Below are 24827 nucleotides of genomic sequence, written 5' to 3' on the forward strand. Positions count from 1 at the left end.
TGCAGGGCGCTGGCAGTGCACCTCCTTGCACAAAGGCGGAGGTAGCGGTCCTGCTGCTGGGTTGTTGCCATCCTACGGCCTCCTCCACGTCTCCTGATGTACTGGCCTGTCTCCTGGTAGCGCCTCCATGCTCTGGACACTACGCTGACAGACACAGCAAACCTTTTTGCCACAGCTCGCATTGATGTGCCATCCTGGATGAGCTGCACTACCTGAGCCACTTGTGTGGGTTGTAGACTCCGTCTCATGCTACCACTAGAGTGAAAGCACCGCCAGCATTCAAAAGTGACCAAAACATCAGCCAGGAAGCATAGGAACTGAGAAGTGGTGTGTGGTCACCACCTGCAGAACCATTCCCTTTTTGGGGGTGTCTTACTAATTGCCTATAATTTCCACCTTTTGTCTATTCCATTTGCACAACAGCATGTGCAATTTATTGTCAATCAGTGTTGCTTCCTAAGTGGACAGTTTGATTTCACAGAAGTGTGATTGACTTGGAGTTACATTGTGTTGTTTAAGTGTTCCCTTTATTTTTTTGAGCAGTGTATAAAGATTAGGCTTTTTCGTATGGTCATATCCATTTAGGGTTGTACAGGTGAATGAATGACCTCTTGAGGACATTTCAGAGCTTCTGACTGAGCTGAATGTCACCTTGGATAAAGTGATATGAGGAATATTTTTTTTACGTGGTGAGGTTTGCGCTACACATGAAAAATGAGCTGGTTACCAAACCTCTGTTTGCATTGTACTGTTCTGTGCCTGAGCTAGCAGTGGCATGTTTCTCTGTAACCGAGGAGGCTTGCTGGTTTCAGATCACAGGCCCCAACTCAAGTCAATGCAATTATTTATAGTAATTTTGGAGAAATGTTCTAAACTGCCCACTCAGCTTATCCATTGCCCCCTCCTCCCATGGTCCTGCCCTGGCTCAGAATGGTTGTGATCCACCTCTGTTCAGCTGTGTCCTCGTCAAAGTGGTGAGAAGTTGACCTGACGAGCAGTGGCCCAGTGAGGGAGCTTTAGGCTGAAGCTCAATCAGGTTAGAAAGGTGACATTCCTCCCTGCCTCCAGACAATGCAAGAGTGTTTCATGCTTTCCTACAGCCACATTAAAGCCACTAATGACCCAAAGGTTTAATTGCCTGAACACTCCTGATGGTTCAAGGTTTGATGAAAATTACTCAAATGTTCTCTGGCTTTATTGTTTTAGGTACAACCTCTATCTCAACTGTGGTCTGTCTGAAGGGACAGAACAGTGATCTGTGTCCCAATGGCTGGCTCATCTGCTTCATCTCAAACTCTTAAGTGTCCTGGGAGTCACTGTCCTTTGTGTGTACTGTAGCCTTGCATTAGAACATCCTGAGCAGAGTACAGTTTTCTGAAGTCAAATTGGCATAACGGTGCCATCTTTTAGTCCCACCTCCCCAAGTACTCCTACCTACAGTGCCTTGCAAAAATATTCACCACCTTGGCGTTTGTCCTATTTTGTTGCATTACAACCTGTAATTTAAATGGATTTTTATTTGGATTTCATGTAATGGACATATACAAAATAGTCCAAATTGGTGAAGTGAAATGAAAAAAATAACTTGTTTAAAAAAAATGTCAAACTGAAAAGTGGTGGGTGCAGATGTATTCAACCCTTTTCTATGAAGCCCCTAAATAAGATCTGGTGCAGCCAATTACAGTACCTTCAGAAGTCACATAATTAGTTTAATCAAATCCATCTGTGTGAATAGTTATGCATGCTCAAATTTCCTGTTTTTGTCTTATTTCTTGTTTGTTTACCAATAAAAAATATTTTGCATCTTCAAAGTGGTAGGCATGTTATGTAAATCCAATGATTCAAACCCCCCAAAAATTCAATTTTAATTACAGGTTGTAAGGCAACAAAATAGGAACAATTCCAAGGGGGGTGAATACTTTCACAAGCCACTGTCCATGTTTAAATTACCTCAACTTTTTATTTTAACCTGTACCCCCGCACATTGACTCGGTATTGGTACCCCTTTGTTATTTTATTGTTCTTTTTAAAAATGTATTTACTTTAGTTTATTTAGTTAATATTTTCTTCACTACATTTGCTTAACGGCATTGTTAGTTAATGATCTGACCCCTTTTTTTTCAATTTACGCCTAAAATGACATACCCAAATCTAACTGCCTGTAGCTCAGGACCTTAAGCAAGGATATGCATATTCTTGATACTATTTGAAAGGAAACACTTTGAAGTTTGTGGAAATGTTAAATTAATGTAGGATAATAAATACAGATCTGGTAAAAGATAGTACAAAGAAAAAAACGTTTGAAATGCAAGAGAATGGCCATAATGTACTATTCCAGGTTAGGCGCAATTGAGATTTTGGCCACTAGTTGGCAGCAGTGTATGGGCAAAGTTTTAGACTGATCCAATGAATCATTGCATTTCTGTTCAAACTGTTATCAAGACTGCCCAAATATGCCTAATTTGCTTTATTAATACATTTTCAAGTTCATAACTGTGCACTCTCCTCAAACAATAGCATGGTATTCTTTCACTGTAATAGCTACTATAAATTCAACAGTGCAGTTAGATTATCAAGAATTTAAGCTTTCTGCCCATATCAGATATGTCTGCCCTGGGAAATGTTCTTGTTACTTACCAACTCATGCTAATCACATTAGCCTACGTTAGCTCAACTGTCCCGTGGGTGGTGGTGGTGGTGGTGGTGGGGGGGGGGCGATCCCGTAGAGCAGGTATTCCCTAACAAGGGTACGCGCAATGCTGTCGGGGGTACACCAAATAAAAATGTGAAAAACATGTAAAAGAAAATATATAAAATCTTCATATTTTCCGTCAGTCCATTTATATTTTCAAACGGGGCTATACATTTGGGTGAGTTTTTCTCTTGCCTCAGTAGCCTCGTTTCACTGCAAAAAATGAAACCATCTAGTGTTCAGCGAAATAACAACACACTGTCAAATACAGGTAGCCTTGTCAAATAATTAACATCCAATCACATTAACCGTTACGCCCTCGCGTGAAAACTTCCCTCTCGTGCAGCCATTTAGAAACGAACCACGACAATTAGAAAAATAAGCCACAGGAGGTTTTGGAGCGAGAATAAAGATTACGTTCGAGTAGTAAGACATGTATAAAAGCAACAGATACCATTTAATAAGAAGGGACTACTAGCGTCTTATATGGTGAGCTACCGAGTGGCTAGGACAGGCAAGCCCCATACTATTGTGGAGGACTTTATTCTTCCTGCTGCTGCGGATATGGCTGGGACAATGCAGTCAATGCCTTCATCACAACAACACTGTTTCACGATGCATCCGTGACTAGGCAGGAGATGTTTTGAAACAATTACTGCTTCTCATACAAGCCAGTGAATTAAATGTGTTACTGCTGAATGAGTCAACAGACGTGGCGGGCCTGGCACAACTCCTGGTATATGTCCGTTACGTTTATGGGGGTTCAGTTAAGGAAGACATCCTCTTCTGGAAACCAGGACAACATGAGAGGATTTTTTTAAAGTACTGGACAGCTTTGTGACATCAAATGGACTTTGGTGGTCAAGATGTGTTGGTATCTGTACTGATGGTGCAAAAGTCATGACCGGGAGACATAGTGGAGTGGTAACGTGTGCAAGCTGTAGCTCCCGTCGCCACTTGGGCACACTGCAGCATCCACCGAGAGGGAATGCCTAACAGCTTGAAAGACGTTTTGGACACTACAGTGAAAATGGTTGACTTTGTTAAAGCAAGGTGCCTGAACTCTTGTGTATTTTGCGATGCAATGATATGGGCATTGACCATTTTACAACATACAGAAGTGCGTTGGTTATCAAGGGGGAAAGTATTGACACTATTTTTTTTTATTGAGAAACGAGCTTAAAGTTTTCTTTTCTGACCATAATTTTTCACTTGTCTGACCGCTTGCATGATGACGCGTTTCTCTCACGACTGCCTATCTAGGTGATGTTTTTTCTCACCTGACTGATCTGAATCTGGGATTACAGGGACTCTCCGCAACTATATTCAATGTGCAGGACAAAATTGAGGCTATGATTAAGAAGTTGGAGCTCTTTTCTGTCTGCATTAACAAGGACCACACACAGGTTTTTCCATCATTGTATGATTTGTTTTTGTGTGCAAATGAACTCAAGCTTACGGACAACGTCAAATGTGATATAGCGAAGCACCGGAGTGAACAAGAGAGCCTCATCAAAATTGCAACAAGCGGTTCTGTGAAAATTTAATGAGAAGCCATTGCCAGATTTCTGTATAGGCCTACACTCATAGTTTCTTACCTTGGCAAATCGCGCTGTTAAAAGATTGATGCCCTTTGCAACCACGTACCTGTGTGAGCGTGGATTCTTGGCCCTCACTAGCATAAAAATAAACACAGGCACAGACTGGAAAATTATTTAAGACAGACTCTCTCCTATGCAACCCAACATTGCAGAGTTATGTGTATCCTTTCAAGCACACACCTCTCATTAACCTGTGAGTTATTCACAATTTTTTTAACAAAAAAGGGTTTATATGTAAGATGGCTAAATTATTGATTATTATATTTGTGCCCTATAAGAGCTCTTTGTCAGAACCCAGCTCGTGGGAAGTGACAAACTCACACTCATTCTTATGTTTAATAAATGTATCGTATAGTGTGTGTGTGTGGGGCAGGCTTTCAAATGTTTTTTTGCCATCATTGTGAGTGTGTTGACCCTGGTGCTAGAGGGACAGCTGGAGGTTGAATGACTAAAACGTTTGGGAACCGCTGCCGTAGAGCGGTTAAGGGCTTGTAAGTAAGCATTTCACGGTAAGATCTACAGCTGTTTTATTGTATGTAACAAATAAAATTTGATTTGATCTCCAGTCACCGATGTGGTTACCCCGAGGAGGACTGTCACAACAGGTTTACCAGAATGGGAGATCTTCTGAATTGGTGCACATGCAGGGGAACCAGCCCCAGCAGGAGGCCTCAATTATTAATGTTTACTTATTGAGGGGTTAAGATGTGCTTGCAGTCCACTGTTTATAGAGCCAAAGTGCGAACTTGTGATAATGATCAGTCGTGTATGCTGGGCTCAGTACTGTATTTCTGTCTCCTTCAGGAAGTGACGGGCCTTTATACAATGCAAAGGGCAGAGATTTTATGCAGTGGGTATTCATGTGACTGTCAGCCATCTGGAGAAGATAAACTGTTATTTTCAAGGCAGGGCCTGATCTTCTTGGAGCTGTGTTGCTTCATCAGGTCCTCGGAGGGGATGAAGCTGCCTCGTATGTCTGCCCCCAAGTCAAAAACAATGCACTCACACACGACAACGTGCTTTGCAGTCTTATCAGTCTCTGAGTGAGAGGATAAGACCTGTGTATGTCATTTCTTTCTGAGCTGGTGGTTGGAGACTGCTTCTGTCAGTGTGTTGCCATCATAAATGAAAAAGCTGGTAAAGAGGTTGAGTTATTGTCCGGGTCCTTTTTAAAATGGATGCAAAGCAGCTCTCCCTCCTTGGTCTCCACTAACACTTCTTGCCCCCCCAGTCCGACCCTTGACTTTGCAGCAGACTTAAAGTCCTATTAAAACAGAGAGCAATGTTGGTTTATACTTGAGTGTTCTTATTTCTGTGTGGAGGAATGCACACTGGGAGTTGTTTAGCACCCTGAGAAGTGGGCAGTTTTGGTAGCTTACATCTGACGCGTCCCCTCGTGCCACTTTAATATTTGCTCAACAAACAGGCTGCCAGGAACATTATTAATGTGCAGAAAACAAATTCATGATGGGGAATCTACCCTTGGATAATGACTTCTTTGCCTCATAACAAACGTCAGTCTATTATATGAAAGATATCATAGGTTTTGTGTTTAGATACTGTAACATTGGGAAACGGTAGCAGCTCCCCTCAGACACTTTTGAGAACTTGGTGTAACAAGTATCAACAATAATTGATTGTGTGAGAATGCAATTCAAGGCCCTAGGTGTTTGTTAGGGCTCCAGATTGTTGACAATAAATCTGAGGAATGACTGAATACATGCCTTAAGAGAAAGGTGATCGAGACAATCTATTTGTCCCCCTCACTCTTTTAGAAGAGGCTCTAACAAGGTGATAGGCATCTAATAGACTACCTTCCCGACACTGGCCCATGTGTGGTTTGTTCACAGGTTTCTGTTGTAACGTGTTGAAAAGCAGGGGGATCATCCTCCAATGCAATTTAGGACCAGGTTTTGCAATTGCCAGTTTATGCCTGGGTAAAGGGACTGTAATAATTTATTTGAGTTTGGTCTAAGATTAGTGTTCACACATGAGCAACTATCTGTGAAATGGCAGCCTATGTGGTCTTACGCAGAACTGCATTGGTGGGTCATCTCCTATGCTATAACAGCATATCAGTTGTAGTAGTGCAATTATCGTTGAATTGTCAAATCTCACAATGTGCAACCTGACTCACATTCCTGAGAATATTTGGAAAATGATTCCTATGAAAAGCTTACAGTCCTGCTGTCGAAGAGGAGGAAGCAGCCAGTTTGTATGCATTTCAGTTATAGCACTGTTTAGGTCTTGGCATGTGGGAAATTAAAATCCTTTTGGTTTTCCCTGGTTTTTATGGAATTGTTCCAGAAAGGCTATTATACAGATGGAAGGATGAGTTGACTATTCAATCCCTCATTTCTTAATCAGTCACTGAAGCAGTTGAGATCTCTTTGTCTAAGTGGATTGCGTTACGAAAACGAATAAGAGAAATTTGAGCATGCTGTAAGATGTTGACATAACTGCCACCTTTTCTATTGTAGGCCTACTATAACTTGGGAGTAACTGGGTTGCAAAGCAGTACAGCGAAACGGAGTTAGATAATCTTCATATAATCACTATACACCTCACTTATTCTTTGATGTCATTTCAGTGGTAAAAAACGGACCATGCATTGATACTAACTGGTCTTGTCTACTTTAGTTGTATTTTATTTATTTATGTATTTTTTTTTATTTATTTTTTTACATAAGTTGACTCAGTTTATGAAAACAATCTTATGAAAACAGGCATTTTTCTTAGGCAGGTAACTACTTATTTAGTATTGTTCTGCTGTGTTCCTTGGCTCCGTCCCTGGCTGTTTTGTAGCCGTTGTCCTGTTTATCAGGTTTCCTGCTGCTTTGGACCTCTGCCCTCTCTTTCACACCGCCACTTCACCTATTCCTGCTCGGAGATTTCAACAGCCTGTTTGTCTGTGCTCTTCACTATCCAACTTTTAAAGTGATTGAAGTTTCCCTAAGCTCAGCAAGGTGTTAACGTCTCATGTTTTGGTGAACTTAAGTGGTGTGCACTTTTCTAAACAAGCTGATAACCGGATGTTTTACTGTCTCTGCTCTTTATCTATTAACCTGCCAGCTGTCAGGCAACCTGTACAAATGATTGAGTAATATGACATGAACAAGCTGCTGTATCTGTTCATTCAGGGGGTTTAGCCTTGAATGTGGGCTTATTCTCTTCAAATATCTCCCTGACTCCGTTTCCCCACAGGCCAAAGCAGTATTCTCTCTGTTCTCCTCTGTGAAGGTGGGCAGGTTCTTTTGAATGAGGAATCTTTGATGTTAAGGAGATGAGCTAGACTGATAAGATGTCTGCAAGTCCACACAGCTCCTGTAAGTTTGTCGTTAACCCTGACTGTGACCCAGGGCATAAATATAGGCTGTGTTCCCTCGTAATTCCACATCCTCAACTAGACGCCCATCTTTAAATGTTTTGCTTGTGGTCTTTGGTCTTTCTAGTGGTCATTTGGAATATAATTGACTGAACTTGCTCTAGTCTCTTAAAGTGATCTAAATGTTATAGCACACTTGGCATTATACACACAGTAATGACTTCATGTGCATTGCCATTCATGTACACTGTCAAGTTCACCAGCTTGTAGTCCTAAAAAACGGAAATTAGTTCTCTGGTTCGTTCAGCCACTCCTATGGGGCTTTGGGATAATTGCCGAAAATAAGGTCTGAGGTTAACACTGGTTTAGATTTTATACATTTTGTTCTATGAGATCAGTCGTTAACATGGCCTTTTATGAATTATAAAGCCTTTATTTGATTACATAAATGCTTAGCAGATCCTCATAGAACAAAGCATATACGATCTCCTAAGCCTGTTTACTACAGACCTTATTTTTGTTATTTATCAAATAAACATGAATTTCCTCATAGGCTTTTGCCAACGAGCCATGGCTGAGTCTCTTGCCTACAAAAATATTCCATTTACTATTACTCTATATGGAATATAATGAATCCAAATCTCTTCTCTTAACTGTGGCTACAAATATCTGTCTTTTCATGCAGTGGGCACCCTGTGGAAAGCAATTCATATTTGTCTTTCCGTTTTGTGGCATGTGAAGCTGAGGAAGGATATCCTGCCTGTCAAATGTGGTGCTACATGGTTATCGTGGGATTGTATGTGTTGATGAATGTTAGCTCTACCCCTTAGGCTGCGCTATATTGGTGATGTAAAGACCGACGGCACCAGCAAGTTCGGTTCAGTGAACTGCTTTGGCCTTAGGGCACGCCAGTTTTAGACAACACAACAATGCCATGCTAATCATAGGACTAGAACACTAGGCTGTCTTGATGCTAATGCTGCAGCATGTGCCCTATTGGCTTGACTTTTACAGTACATTATTTTGCATAATGTAAATTCCCAATGTTGGTTAGGGCTACACCAGGCTTTGCTATGACTGTACAATGAAATGTTTCCTAATCCACACCAATGTTGTAGTTAATCATGAGGTGTAAAGGTCTTTAAAGGTCTGTTGCTATCCGAACCTTAAGTAGCTACTTCCAGTAGTCGACTGTTCGTGCTGACCTAGTGTATGTGGAGTTGCTAGACATGCATCAGCACAGACGGGCCTCGGGTTTAATCTGTCCGTAGGTGCCATGGCAACAGGTTGCAGGGCCAACATTATGTTTATCTGTGCATCAGAGAGGAAGTGGTTGCTATCAGTTTCAGGGCAGAAATGTGTTTTCACTGCTTATCTGTGGTGATGACCTAGCAGTTTTCGCATGAATTACTTTTGTCAGCCATTGTTATTATAGAACTAACTCTAGTTTCTTTGTAGTATCTCAGGAATTTAGGCCTATAGGTTTGATGCTTCGACATCTCTATTGGCTCTGATCTGTGATGTACCTGGGATGCACAGACACACTGTCAGGAATCCTACAGAGGTTCTAAATCTTAATCCCTGTGGATTACCCTTTTATACTAATCCACCACCAACATTCTGCCCTAAGATACATACACTGATACAGTCATGTATTGTATGAAGGCAATAAAGCCACCATTAGGCCAGTGACCACACACACTGTACAGTACTTTTAGAGTTATGTGCTAGATGAATTGGGATCATTAGGTTTGGGGATGAAAGTAGTCCTGTGTGCCTTGGAAGGCTGGAGTCCTGTAATGTTTTGGCACAAGTTCAGTTCAACACTGCTCTCCCAGAATGATGAAGAGGAGTTTTATCAATGTGTTCCTATTGATAAATGCACACTCATTTTAGTCTGTTTATAGTTGGTGTTTTGAAGTTGATCAGCAGGAAAAGTCCCGTTGAGCAATATCAGACAAATCTGATGAGGACTGCTGATTGTCTGCTATGATCCTGAGGGCAGCACTTCTATAAAAAGAAAAACACAACCTTGAAAACAGTATGTCATCCCTAATTCCAGGGCAATTACGAATCGGCTTACTCACAGAGGATGTCATTTGAAACTGAAAGCAGTCATTCTTATAGCTTCTTATTAGGTCCAGAGTCAGACTCTGCTTGTCAGTCATTGGGTGAGCTCATTGACTGTGTGTGTGTGATTACTGCCTTGAGTCAGCAAAGGACCTGAGATGAGGTCACTCTTAAAATCACAGGGTTAAGACAAACATCCTGACATTATCCAGGCTCTGCCCCAGCTTCCTCCTCTATGAAACTGCAGACATGGACTACATGTCCAGCAGACAAAGCCAAACTGTAGTAGGACATACACCTACATCTGAGAAACAAGCATAACGTACTATACCATTATTTATAGCACACACTCTTCTTCCCCACAGTTCAAACACTCTAGTCCACTCTAAAGAGACCAGGTGTCCAGGTTCAATAGGAAGTGACAATCTTAGGCTGGAACTTCCTGGTCTTGTGAACTGAGCAGTCACTCTGGCTCCCACTCTTCCTGTGGAGAGTGGTGGAAGAAAGCCTTTCTCTGAAATGGCACAGAAAATCTTTAGTGGATTACCCAGCCTGCCTCTGTCATTATAGCATTAGTCTGCAGGGCTAAACCTTTATTTTGCATCATCTGCTAATCTGTTTGGCTCATGCTCTTTGAAGCGGATGTCATCTTGCTGTGGTGTTCTGCTCTATTAACATCAACCGCTCTCCAAATACTGTATATGGACTTCCCTCAGCCTGGCCTATTTAGCTGATCAGCTCCTAGAGAAAATCCACAGCATTTTACTTGGACCGCAAAGTCAACAATGGGAAATGGGCCAAAAGCTTTCTTTTGGAGTCCTGTCTTCCTTTTTTTAATGTTCCAGAGGATGTGAACATGCATGTCAATTATTTTTGTTTGAATTTCACTGCAGAAGATAACTTATAATCCACCTCTGGCATTGATTGATGTATTGAGGGCCAAAATCTATGGATGTCAGGGGTAATAGAGATTTAAAATCAGATGACTCCATGGAAGGCCAAAACCTCAAATATGGCTTTATACAGTAGACCTACAGTACATTTTATCACATAGCTGAGGTCTGACTTGATGACATGTACACTACCTTCTTGCTCTTAGTAAATTGATCAAAGTTGTCTTGTTGGTCAGCTGCAGATGGCTAGCCTGTTTCATGCCTTGCTGGTTAAAGCCCCATCAATATAAAACGACTACAAAATATTTAGTGCCAATGTTACCAAGCACAACATTTTTTGAGAGTAATTTTCTTCATATTAAGTGTGTATTTCTCTCGTTGCAGGAAAAATTGAGAAACCTATTCCACCACCACTGCCCACTAAGGTGAAGGAGCAGGAGAAGTGTGTGGATGGACCTACATCGGAAGCCAAGAACCCAGTAAGGAAGGGTGAGGCAGTTCATTATACCAAGGTGCTTATGGACCAGCTATAACCAGGCTAAATCCCAGGTACTATCAGTACAACGGGTGAAGACTCCCTAGTCTCTCTACATTACTGGCACAGGGCACACACCATATATGGTCTCATAAAAGTGAGATGGATGTACTGTCATAACTAATTCCCACAAACCCTAGGCCACATTAAATCAAATATGCGAGTTGGTATTGTCAAGATGTGCCAAGACTGCAAGTCGGCAGAAAACATTACTGCATGGGAGTTTTAGATTAATACAGCAAGTGATGTGATTAACCTGTTTGTGTTCTGGTAAAAATATGAGAAATGAAAGTTCCCAATGCTAAGCCTGTCAAGTTGTGGTGTATATAACGCAGTTAGATATATTGTTTAATGAACCATACTTTGACGAGCAGTGAAATAGAAATCTCCCCAACGTGGCAGCTGTGTAAATTCGACTATCTGTGGAAGGTGCTCACAACCGCATAGGCTCTTATCTTGTTGTTGAGATAGCCGATAGATTATCAGACTCTGCCATCTAGATTCCAGGTGTTCATACGTGTGGTTGGCATAGGGACTTCTCCCCTGTGTGTATGCCTAGCTCACAGCAGATAGACTATACCACTGGAGTCAATGTGACAGGCTGTTGATAACATTCATTTGTGCAGCACATGGGAGACCACATACAAACTGTAGGGGTATGACCATGAAAAATGCATGTCCATTTTGTAGTTCAAAGACACATTTTTGTGTCCAGTACTGTGTATGTTTGAGATTGTTACAACACATTAAGCATACATACACCATGTCATGGACTTTTCCTCATGTCCTTAATTAATCCATTGTGTCCCAATAGATTCATCGGTGTCCGGTGTTAAGAACGTGTTCACCCGGGTAGTGAGGATGGCCCAGCGCTACCTGCTGGATAAAGATTGTCAGAGTGGGGACAGTAAGCCTTCCCCATCCCGAGGCAACTCTGCCAGGCGCCTCTCCTCCAAGGCCAGCAGGACGACGTCCTCAATCACACAGTCACAGGTCGGCTAGCCAGGGTCAAACACAGGCTACGCCAACTCTCGTTCACCTGTAGTGAAATGTGGGGAAGATCTCAAGTGCAGACGCCTCGTGTCCTCTCTTCGTCTCTTTCTCAAAACTCGTTGGATGAGAGCGAGGTCCCTCCCTTTGACCTCCTCCTCCAATGGGTTTTGAGAAGGCGACGAGGACGTGAGGAGTCTGCAATTGAGATCTTCCCAGGCTCTCACCCTTTTTCGAGCGAAATCCATCACCTCTTCCTCCTCTCCTTATGTGTGTTTGTGGTTATTCTGCACAGTATTTGTACTTTGTAAAAATCAAGCTATTCTGCAGGGACCCTCATTATTCGTCATCTGCAGATTTTCAGCATATTACTTTTCAACAATGTTGAGTTTTCGTTAGCAATTATAGACTGTAACAAAGGGCTATGTGTTTATAACTGGCTGCATTTACACAGCCTCAAGACCCATTTGGACTCAGTCAGTGTGCCTTCCCAGAGGAACACAAAGCATGATGCCTGAAACTGCTGTATGAGACTGGTCTGTGGCAGTTCTCCCAGGGCCTACAGTATTAGTTGGATCTTAGGCTTTAGTTTGATCTCTTGCGTTTTACACATGCATGCAGTTGCCATTCTCTGACTAGTTTTTATCTTTTTTTTTTGTCCTCAATGATCATGTTCCTTTTCAAAGTGACCAATCAATTCAATTAGCTGAGACGTTCAGTGGTTTTTTGTTATTGTTATAGTCTTCATCTCCCTCCAGATCAGAGCCAAGAGGAGTCAAAAGGGCGTGTCCCAGCAGGGAAGTGTGAGTCAGACCAGAGGGACCCTTCCTGCTCCTACCCCAGACTCAGATGGGACGGTCAAAGACAGGTTGGTCACAAATCCCCTGTTAGACACATCTGTATTGTTCAACTGAGAAATGCACAGCAAGAGCAACATCTTCTCCATACTGCAATTCACAGCTTCAATTACTGATTAATGATGGACCTTTTTTTATTTGGAATATTATCTGATTTGAGGTTACTTCATGTAGATGTTTTCACTAAGCAATACCATTTATGGCTCTGTCAATTTCTCTGAGAGGGCCCAAGAGAATTGACTACTTTTATACGTTTATCGGTCAGCCAGAGGAGTTGGCTCCCAGCCAGCAGAATTACTTTCCCACAGACTGCTGTTACATATGGGAACGTTTATGATCAACATGCATGTTCCTCATAGGTGCAAAGAACCTCAACAGGAAATTCAAGGTCGTAAAAGTTGCCACTTATCTAACTTTCATACCGTTTTTCCATTCATAGCACTAATTATGTGGTAGTCATGCATACAACACTGGTGGGTGGAGGTAGGCAGTCCCACAGCCATGAGCTTCCTGTTTTTGCTTAAAATACTTCAAAACAATTTTATGCGCTGTTAAATGTCATCGCAATTAGAACTTGAAGAACAGACTCTTGGAGGGCGGAAAAGATTGACATGAATTCTATTTTTGAATGGGCATAGGTTGAGGTCCCCGCCCCTCTACATCAACTCCATAAATCAATATTTTTGTTTTCTAATGACAAGCTGTTCCATGTCGTGTCTCCCTGGCAGGCAGGCTGGCCTCAGCCTCATTCTCTTAACAAAAGCATATCACACATCTTTGAGCCGGGGCCAGAAGTCTGTGTGCATACCTGTCATTCCTCACAGGTCCTGTATTAGTGTCAAGTGGCTGAAATCGCTGAAACGAAGAGTGGGTCGCTCGGGGTCAATGAAGGGATTACGCTAATTTGACACAAGAATACAGAGAGGACAGGGAGTCGATTTGACTCCTCTCAGCGAGTCGCTGAAAAGGCATGTCAGCTTTTCAACACTGACGGGGCCAGGCACCAAGGAACTAAGGGCCAGTAGAGGCCAGGGGTATTACAGCTGCTGTTGACTATAGCACACTCTGGCTCATGTACGGAGTAAAGTGTCTGACTCTGAGCTCTGTTCCTCTGATCTAAGAGTAGAGGATGTAGTCACAGCACACTGGAACTCCCACTAGTAGATTTCAGTCACTCATCAGCAGGAGATTGTAATATCGCTGTGTATTTAATATCTATATTCAAAGAATGTTGATTTCAGATTGTGTAATGTGAACTTTTCCCCCCTCCATAAGTTTAATTGTACTCATTTGTAGGATAGTCAATAGATCACATTTTTATTTTGAGCTACTGAAGAAATGTGGTGGTAATACTGTGTTGTTCCATAGAGTTTATGAGTTGGACCCCTGGCTGAGGTTGACCTGTATAGAAGGTGTAGGTCAGGCACAGGTCATTCCACTAAATACAATGGTCACATGACACATTTACCAATTTCACCCAAGAATTTGGGGGATCAGGAATCTGATAATGCTGAGCAAAAAGTTTGTGGTGGTTCCCCTTCCTCTGTGATTGTTGTGTGGGTTTTTAGAGCTCATATATGTAGAATCATTTAACATGCCTAAACAGGCTTAATATTATTATTTCATAGTTCTCAGGTATCTCAACCCAAATAGAAGATTTGTAATTTTTTTTCTATTCCTGTCTATACAGTACTAGGTTAGGGTGCAGTTTGCTCATCTAAAACCTGTATTGCTCTCATCTAAATCCATCTAGCCTCTATTGTCAGACTCCAGTCACCCAAGTCATAGACTGTTCTCTCTGCTACCACATGGCAAGCGGTACTGGAGTGCTAAGTCTAGGTCCAAAAGCCCCCCCCCCCCCCCCAAGCCATGAGACTACTGAACAATGAATCAAATGGTCACCTGGTCACTTTACCCTTACCTACATGTACAAATAACCTTGACTAACCTGTAACCCCGCACTGACTCGGTACCGGTAACCCCTGTATATAGCCTCATTATTTTATTTTGTAATTTTTTTTTTACTTCAGCTAATTTAGTAAATATTTTCTTAACTACATTGTTGGTTAAGGGCTTGTAAGTAAGCATTTCACGGTAAGGTCTACACCTGTTGTATTCGGCGCATGTGACAAATACAATTTAATTTTGGTAGCTATGTTTGTAGTTACAGTATGTTCTGTGTCAGTAACTAACCCCTACATCCACACTTTATCGGTGTTAATCACATGTTTGTTGGTGTATTGTGCAGAGGAAGCTTGTTTGAAGGGTGAGGAAATGAATAAAAATGGCAGGTGTTTGGTGGGTGACTGGCTGGCTGCCACCCTTACACCCAACCCCGGTGCTGTTTTGTAAATGGTGTATGGCACAGGGAGGATATCTCCCATTCCCTCCAGCCCTGCAGGTGCTTCCTCTGTTAGTGCCCTACACCTGTGGATAAATCAAACCACTGACATTTATGACATATTTATGAGCCAGAGAGGGGGAAGATGGATGAGGGGGAGGGGAGTGAGAGTGTCTACATACAGTACGTGTTTTTGTGTAGCCCCTGTGTCAGTCGCGTTTCACACCAAGGTGTCACTGTAGAATGGTTATCAGACTTCTTGGCTATTGACCTGTAGCTCATGATGTCAGACTGAGCAGAGTACTTTTACTCACCTTTCATTTTTGGAGCCTTTTCTGTTATAAGATGTAGCTAGTCTAAATCAAAAGTTGTTAATGAGCATTCTGTGTAGTAATCTATAATGATCATGTCAACATCGGACTACATTAAACAGTTTTAAAGTGGAGTTGCATTAAACACTTGTGCATCACAGATTGGGGACAGCTGTGACATGAAAGTGAGTAAACGTTATTATGCTCCTGTTTCTCCAGCAGGCCAGAGCCAGCAGCGTTTAGAAGAATGGGTTCTGGTCCCGTGGGCAGGGTGGCCCGTAGACGCAGCAGTCTGCCCCCCAGAGTCAAGTCCCTCCGCCTGCTCCGGACCAGGACCCCCCAGTCCCCATCGCCCCCTCCCTCCAGCCCAGCACAAACACTGACCCATCAGAGACGGAAAACAGCCCTATCCAGGTAAGCTGGAACCTACTGTCTACATTGTGTTATAGAAGACTGGATCAGGGTTGAATTCATTAGTCGGATTCCGTGGCAAAATATTCTGTAATGCTTTCTCTAGGAACCAAATGGAAATAAGCGGAGAAAACAGGAAGGGCCTAAGTGAATTCGTCCAATAGGAACACGTGTTTTGTTGCAAAACATTTTCTGTTTGGAGTAAACGGTTCCCGTTACAAAATGTTTAACAACATACGAAACGTTTTGCAATGGAATCCGACTAATGAATAACCCCTAGGAATTTAACTGATATGCAGACCAATAGACTGGATCTGTTTTCTAGCTTGGGGCTTAGAGTCCCAGTAACTCATTCCAAAGTGTCTTCCTGACTTGAGTTCATCTGAAGAAGGTGAAATCAGATCCGTCCTCTATTTGCGTTGGGCTTGACAGATGTGATACCTGCTGACAGAAGTGTGGTTGTAGTGGTTTTAATTAAAGGGATCACCACTCATATTGCGTAATCATGTTATAGTGACAGATTATTGTTCCTCCTGGAATATGAGGTATAGGGAAGTGTAACTATATAGTAATAATATACACCCCACATCAGAGATGAACCATGTAACATGGAACAGTAATCTCCTCGTTGTGCAATCAGCTGTAACGACACCTCTTGAACTGAGGACCCCCACAGCCCCACCCCACCATTTGAATGTGTTGTTCACAGTAAATTATTTATTGCCTTTTTAAATGGTTTTGCACTCCAAGCAGCCAGTCCCCTGCTGTATTTCATAATATGCTCCTGTCCGGGCCACCTATGTACAGTGCCTTGACCTGCCCTGGGAGACATTACGTCAGTGTTCTGTTTCCCTGTAGCGTAGGCAGGGCTGGGCCACAATGGTACCAAAATAAACCAGATAGCTTGCCTTCCTATAGTGCCTACTCTCTGAATGGTACCAAAATGAACCAGAGAGCTGCCTGCCTACTGCATACTTTGTCCCTGGAAGTTCATTCAGTGTCTGCAGGCATTCTGGGAAAGCCAGAAGCTCTTAGGAGGAGTGGTGGAAAATGACAGTCGGAGTGCCTCTTTATCTACATGTAGGCCAGACTAGTGCAGTGTCAGCTCCCTCCCTCCATAAACTCTGATCAGCACTACAGAGCAGATGTATTAATAATCGGGCACCTCTCTGGCAGCCCCCCAGAGCTCTCCCCTCTGACACACCAACCAACCTCACTCCCATTGGAAAGAACAGCCATGGTCAGAGACTGGAGCGGATGAGTCACACTGCAACTAGGAAAACGCTTGATTAGTGAACAGATTGGAACTGCTCTATTTTGGTCTGTTATAGTGTTTATATTATAATGTCCACTCTCTGGACATGTGGCCCTAAACACTGTGACTGACTAGAAATCCACATTGTGTTGTAACCTGACGCTGGATGCTGCTCCGTGGGATGATCTGAATAATTGGTGCTGTGATGCCTTGTTAGTCTTCATGTACTGTCCATGTGATCTAACTTGACGGACAAATGTGTCATAATAACATCATTCCATCTGACATCTTGCCAGGGACAACCTAACTGCTAGTGAAGTGGAAAACTAGCTTGACAAGTGTTTTTCTCACCCATACTTTGCCTACTGAGCAGACCGAAATGGAGAGGGGCGAGTTGGTGTAAAGCGCGACTCAATTTTGTCAAACTAATTTCAGCGTTCTGTGTAATAGCTATTTACGTGACTGCTGATCGTTTTCACTGAGCTATGTGGGAAAGTGTTTTATGCCAGACTGCGTGTGTTAGAGTTCACAACCATGTGTTTCACGACTGAACAAGTTGTGCTTCCAGTTCATTCACATTGTTTTGTGGTTTTGTGACTTAACGGGTGTATGTAAATAAGACAAGTAAACTATCCCTCTTCAACCAAAGCAATTGAATTACGTAAATACAGTTGACATATTTAAGACAAACTTTATTCATGAAAGGACAAGCAAAATATGTGCGACAGCTATAACTGTTGGTTTAAATTCACATCTAACAAAGACACAAGCGCCATAGACTGGCACACTTGTTTGCCTCACTGACAAGTTAGTCAGCCCCACCCACATCACTGTATGTACAGTTGAAGTCGGAAGTTTACATACACCTTAGCCAAATACATTTAAAATCAGTTTTTCACAATTGCTGACATTTAATCCTAGTAAAAATTCCCTGTCTTAGGTCAGTTACCACTTTATTTTAAGAATGTGAAATGTCAGAATAATAGAGGGATTTATTTAAGCTTTTATTTCTTTCATCACATTCACAGTGGTTCAGACGTTTACAGACACTCTAAATTAGTATTTAGTAGCGTTGCTTTTAATTTGTTTAACTTGGGTCAAATGTTTCGGGTAGCCTTCTACAAGCTTCCCACAATAAGTTGGGTGAATTTTAGCCCATTCCTCCTGACAGAGCTGGTGTAAGTGAGTCAGGTTTGTAGGCCTCCTTGCTCGCACATGCTTTTTCAGTTCTGCCCACAAATGTTCTATTGGGTTGAGGTCAGGGCTTTGTGATGGCCACTCCAATACCTTGACTTTGTTGTACTTAAGCCATTTTGCCACAACTTTGGAAGTATGCTTGGGGTCATTGTCCATTTGGAAAACTCATTTGATACCAAGCTTAAATTCCTGACTGATGTCTTGAAATGTTGCTTTAATATATCCACACAATTTTCCTGAATCATGATGCCATCTATTTTGTGAAGTGCACCAGACCCTCCAGCAGCAAAGTACCCCCACATGATGCTGCCATCCCCGTGCTTCACGGTTGGGATTGTGTTCTTCGGCTTGCAAGCCTCCCCCTTTTTCCTCCAAACATAACGATGGTCATTATGGCCAAACAGTTCTATTTTTGTTTCATCAGACCAGAAGACATTTCTCCAAAAAGTACGATCTTTGTCCCCATGTGCAGTTGCAAACCGTAGTCTGGCTTTTTTATGGCGGTTTTGGAGCAGTGGCTTCTTCCTTGCTGAGCGGGCTTTCAGGTTATGTCGATATAGGACTCGTTTTACTGTGGATATAGATACTTTTGTACCTGTTTCCTCCAGCATCTTCACAAGGTCCTTTGTCGTTGTACTTGGATTGATTTGCACTTTTTGCACCAAAGTACGTTCATCTCTAGGAGACAGAACGCGTCTCCTTCCTGAGCGTTATGACGGCTGCGTGGTCCCATGGTGTTTATACTTGCGTACTATTGTTTGTAGAGATGAACGTGGTACCTCCAGGCGTTTGGAAATTGCTCCCAAGGATGAACCAGACTTGTGGAGGTCTATTTAAACAAGTTTTATTGACTCCAACCTAAGTGTAGGTAAACTTCCGACTTCAACTGTTTGTTTGTGTGGGACTTGGAGGGGGATTATAAAACATACTGTAGGATATCCCGTTAGAGAGGCACAGTGTTGATGCATGGGAAGAGCAGTGTATGTGTGTCATGATATGGTCAGTGGTGATTTTAGCATGTAAATCTTGGTGGGGCAAAATAAAAATGTGAGATGCATGCCAGCAAAGCCACTACATAACACTTAACAATACATGAATTGCACTATAACGGTGACAAATGGTGCCCACAAACTGTTGGAGCCAACATAAAGCTGTCCCAACAGCAGAGTCCCAACACTTTACCACTGCTATACCTGGCTATCAGCGTAACCTTGTCTGGCAGAGAAACAGTTCATTCAGTCTCATTTATTGCCTTTAAAAAAAACATAGCTGAAAAGGCTTAGTTGCTTAAACAAATGTGGTTTATACTGACAATTCAGATGGTTAAACTATGGCATAAGGGGACGACAAGCAGATAAGCATAATTTCAATTAAGACATTAATGAGCGAGCTAGGACGGAGTCAATATAACAATTTTTTGCAATGACGAAATTTAGAGCGACAGAATTCAGAACATGCACAGTTTTTTTCCCCCCCTGTACTCCATGTCAGAACCGTAGGATAAATAAAGGGGGCATATTTTTGTTTTTACCCTTTATTTAACTAGGCGAGTCAGTTAAGAACAAATTCTTATTTTCAATGACGGCCTAGGAACAGTGGGTTAACTGCCTTGTTCAGGGGCATAACGACAGATTTTTACCTTGTCAGCTCAGGGATTCGATCTTGCAAACTTTCGGTTACTAGTGCAACGCTCTAACCACCGCCCCATATAAGCAGACAATGAAAGCTTGATGAATACATTTCTCAAAAAAACAGTAATAGGCTACATGTGCACCACCAAGTCAGAACATGAGGTGAAATTAGACCAAATTATTTTAGTATCACATTTTGCAGGGCCCTGGCAGTGCACCTCCTTGCACAAAGGCGGAGGTAGCGGTCCTGCTGCTGGGTTGTTGCCCTCCTACGTCCTCCTCCATGTCTCCTGATGTACTGGCCTGTCTCCTGGTAGCGCCTCCATAATCTGGACACTACGTTGACAGACACAGCAAACCTTTTTGCCACAGCTCGCATTGATGTGCCATCCTGGATGAACTGCACTACCTGAGCCACTTGTGTGGGTTGTAGACTCCGTCTCATGCTACCACTAGAGTGAGAGCACCGCCAGCATTCAAAAGTGACCAAAACATCAGCCAGGAAGCATAGGAACTGAGAAGTGGTCTGTGGTCACCACCTGCAGAATCACTCCTTTTTTGGGGGTGTCTTGTTAATTGCCTATAATTTCCACCTGTTGTCTATTCCATTTGCACAACAGCATGTGAAATTTATTGTCAATCAGTGTTGCTTCCTAAGTGGACAGTTTGATTTCACAGAAGTGTGATTGACTTGGAGTTACATTGTGTTCTTTAAGTGTTCCCTTTATTTTTTTGAGCAGTGTATTTTATATGTACATATTCTTATTAATTCCTTTACACGTGTGTGTGTGTGTGTGTGTGTGTGTGTGTATAAGGTAGATGATGTGAAATTGTTAGATTACTTGTTAGATATTGCTGCATGGTTGGAACTAGAAGCACAAGCATTTCGCTACACTCGCATTAACATCTGCTAACCATGTGTATGTGACCAATAAGTTTTGATTTGAATGAGCGTTACACGAGGCCTGTACTCTGGAGCAGGATCGATTTGGAGGTGGAGGGTCCGTCATGGTCTGGGGCGGTGTGTCACAGTATCATCGGACTGAGCTTGTTGTCATTGCAGGCAATATCAACGCTGTGTGTTAGTGAAGACATCCTCCTCATGTGGTACCCTTCCTGCAGGCTCATCCTGACATGACCCTCTAGCATGACAATGCCACCAGCCATACTGCTCGTTCTGTGTGTGGTTTCCTGCAAGACAGGAATGTCAGTGTTTTGCCATGGCCAGCGAAGAGCCCGGATCTCAATCCCATAGAATTACTGATGCTAGCAGTGGATGTGCTCGTGGAAGCAGAACAACTTGTCATTGACAGGTGCAGGTGTAGTACTGCTGGTAGTAGCAGTACTACCAGTAGAGCTGGTATGTGTGTCTATGGATGCGGGCCTTACTTTTCTTTAACCATTTGTCAATTTTCGAGCAAACGGAATGAGCAGCAGCTACTTTTGGCTAGATAGGGACCGTTAGTGGATTTCCCGCGAGAGCGTAATGGTTAATGTGATTGGATGTTCATTATTTGACTAGGCTACCTGTATTTGACATTATTATTTCGCTGAACACGAGATGGTTGAATTTTATTTTTGGCAGTGAAACAAGGCTACTCAGGCAGGGGGGACCACCCAAATGAATAGCTCCGCTGGAAAATATAAATGGACTGTTTGAAAATGTGAAGAAGAGAGAGGGGGGGGGGGGGGGGGGGGGGGTTAAATGTCAATCACATTTTTATTTGGCGTACCCCTGACGGCACAGTTTGTGCCCGACGGCACAGTTCCAGTTTGGGAATACATGTTCTAGAAAAAGGCCAGAGTTCGAATTTACAATTCCGAGTTGGATGAAATTGGATGAAATTTCAAAATGTATTTGTCCCCCCCCCCCCCCGAGTTCCCAGTTGTCTTGAACTCACTCAGATTTGCAGTTCCGAGTTAACAGTTGTTTTGAGCGCGGCACAAATCATGCTTAATTGACTGCATGGCCAGCATGGTAAACTAGGAAAATAGACCCTTAATCTTAGACTTCATGACGATAACTGCTAGCTATGACTTTGAAAGTATGATGTTGACATGATCAGTCCAATCAAAGCTACTGTAGATATGTGATTTGATGTAATTTTATCTGTGGCCAATGACCTTGAGCCTTCTTGGGTGGGCACCTCTAATGTAACTTAATGGCAGCACTCAAGGGGCTTGAATTTTCTAGCTCTACCCTTCGACTTGGCGGTGACGTAATGTCCTCATAAGTGACTGAACACTGAGCCAATCATGGCACACTGCTCTGTATTTTCTGCTGGGTTGCCCCACCTCCACAGAAAGCACTGAGCTAGGCTGAAACACCTGCATTTTGGAGCTGCCGTACTCAAGAAAACAACAGAGAGACCATGTTTGTATGCAGCTTTATTAACTCAATTACATATCTTTTTACATTGGTTGCAAACTGATATGTGACACATTAACGCCAAAATAAGATGCAAAACAGGAAAGCCTGTATTTGATTCATTTTTTTGCTAAAAATGTGGGGCTCAAAACTGCCCTGAATGACGGGTCGCAACTGGATACGGCCATATGCTGCTGTTCAGAGAAGTGGGTGCCCGTCTCCTCCCTCCCCTCTGATCGCTGAGGGAGGAGAGACAGTACAGGTCTACTGGGACCAGATTAGGACATGGCTGGCAGGGTGACTCAGTAGTGATATGCTTTAACTCTGGAACCTGATCACTCACTGTGTGTGTGGTTCAGTAGCACTCTGTAGTTGTTTGTTCAGGTGTAGGGCTTATGTAACCAACCACAAAGGGAAATGGGGCATGGGATCTGTGATCAGTGCACCAGCTATTTTATACATATTTCAGTGGAGCTCAATGGGAATATTTGTTTTGAGACTATGCAAACTGTGCAGGACTACCAGAGCTGTTTGTCAAGAGTAAAAGCAATGATTAAACAAACGGATATTATTTTATGGACATGTATACTCTTAGCCTCCACCGCCATGCTCCCATAACACTGTATACAACAGTTGCCTTTAATTATTCATGACATCACTCCTGATTTCCCAGCATTGGCCTGCTGTTCAGACGGGCTAGTGTTTCTGTGGAGAATAGGAACAGAGGGAAATCCAGACAGTGCACATGCTTGGGAAACATGATTCCATGTGAAGCTTTGCAATGCGGATGTCACAGATGGATAAGTAATCGAATAAGTTGTCTACTGTAGGTTTAGATTCCTAGTATAACAGACAAGAGAATAAACATTTATTGAATTGACTCTTTAATAACTTCTTACCAATACTTTGTAAGACTACAATGGAAGAGCATGATGAGTATCACACCCACTTGTCTGTCTAGAACCCTCAACTCAACTCTGGACCTCAAAGCCAGTTTCACTGTTCTTTTCTCCATTGGTTCCCTCTAACCAGGGACTGATTTAAACCTGGGACACCAGGTAGGTGCAATTAATTATTAGGTAGAACAGAAAACCATCATGCTCTGGACCTCATAGGGTACGAGTTAAATATCCCTTGTCAAGAACATGATCACAGTGTCAATGACCTGCAGGTTAGTCAGAGGAGCAGTTAAGGTAGAGACCCTCTCAAAGGTCCTCAGACCTACCAATACCTTTGTCCCAGGCAGCACACCTGTATTCTCACTGGCCAACATTGTCTCAAGAGGATGAGAGAATTAGTCATTTAGCAGACACTCTTATCCAGAGCGACTTACAGTAAGTAGTGAGTGCATTATTTATTTTTATAGACCATCCTCTGTCCATAGGTGTCTTACTTGCTGTAACATGAGAACCCCCCCCCCCCCAAAGGGACAATAATTATTATCAAATATGTGTGCTTGTGTAAGTGTTCAGTTCATATATGCATTTATTCAGCTATTGTGGGAAAGTCCTATTGCTGAGTCATTCATTGACCAGGAAAACATTTTGTGACAGTCCCCTGCCTTTTGTGGTTTCTGCTGCAGTGAAATTGAATTTAAATTATGCATGCTGGGTGTCTGCTTGAGCAGAAAGACAAAAATGGCCCCCTTTGTCCAAAGTGGTGACGCTCTCCTCGTGGCTGTAGGAGAACTGTAGAAACCACCATTCTGCTACTACATGACAGCTAGCCTAAATGTTTCAGTAGAGCAAGTAGCCACAGTCAGCCATTGTTAATGGAGTTTGTGAATGTCAATCACATTATATGGATTTAAAATGTATTTTCTTGCCAAATACATTTCTTGGCGTTGTAGCTAACCCGGATCCTGTTGTAATGTTGATCTCAGTATATCAACTTAGCACACTAATCTAGAGTAGTAGACTTTCACATGCAGCATAGATTCTGCTCTGATAATCCTTCATAGAGGTCCCAGGAGCTGAAAGTTAATATGGGAGTGAAGGATTGCATCTGATCGCCACAGGTCTGTTTCACCTGTAGTCCTGCCCTGCCATCAGCACCTGTGATCGCTCGACTGCACTCTCACCCAGCCATTCACAGGCTTTCACGTTCAGGTCCCACACGGCCAGTGTTGCGCTAGAAAAGGCCTCTCGGTATCACTGACAAAGGTGGCTTTGTTCACAGCAAGATGCAATACTTGCTCCTCATTGTGGCAGACTCTTTCGAGTCCTCTGGTTCTTTTGACGCATGTAGGACTTTGTGTGTGCCGTAGCAACCCCTGACATTACAAGGTTATGCTGACCTCCGATAAGATATCTTCTGGAGTTATATTTTATCACTGTCTTGATGTATAATG

General features: G+C 42.6%; 1 protein-coding gene across 1 annotated transcript in view; it reads left to right on the forward strand.

Moving 5' to 3' along the window:
• The window catches only part of si:ch211-266k8.4 (carabin), a 46309-nt gene that overhangs the window by 18656 nt on the left and 2826 nt on the right, over positions 1-24827 (forward strand). The window contains exons 11-14 of the mRNA XM_055933536.1: positions 10966-11070; positions 11931-12109; positions 12865-12974; positions 15835-16029. Of these exons, the coding sequence (XP_055789511.1) occupies positions 10966-11070; positions 11931-12109; positions 12865-12974; positions 15835-16029 (589 nt within the window). The remainder of the gene's footprint in view (positions 1-10965; positions 11071-11930; positions 12110-12864; positions 12975-15834; positions 16030-24827) is intronic.

The sequence above is a fragment of the Salvelinus fontinalis genome, chromosome 9 (assembly GCF_029448725.1).
Source record: "Salvelinus fontinalis isolate EN_2023a chromosome 9, ASM2944872v1, whole genome shotgun sequence".
Classification (NCBI taxonomy): Eukaryota; Metazoa; Chordata; class Actinopteri; order Salmoniformes; family Salmonidae; genus Salvelinus; species Salvelinus fontinalis.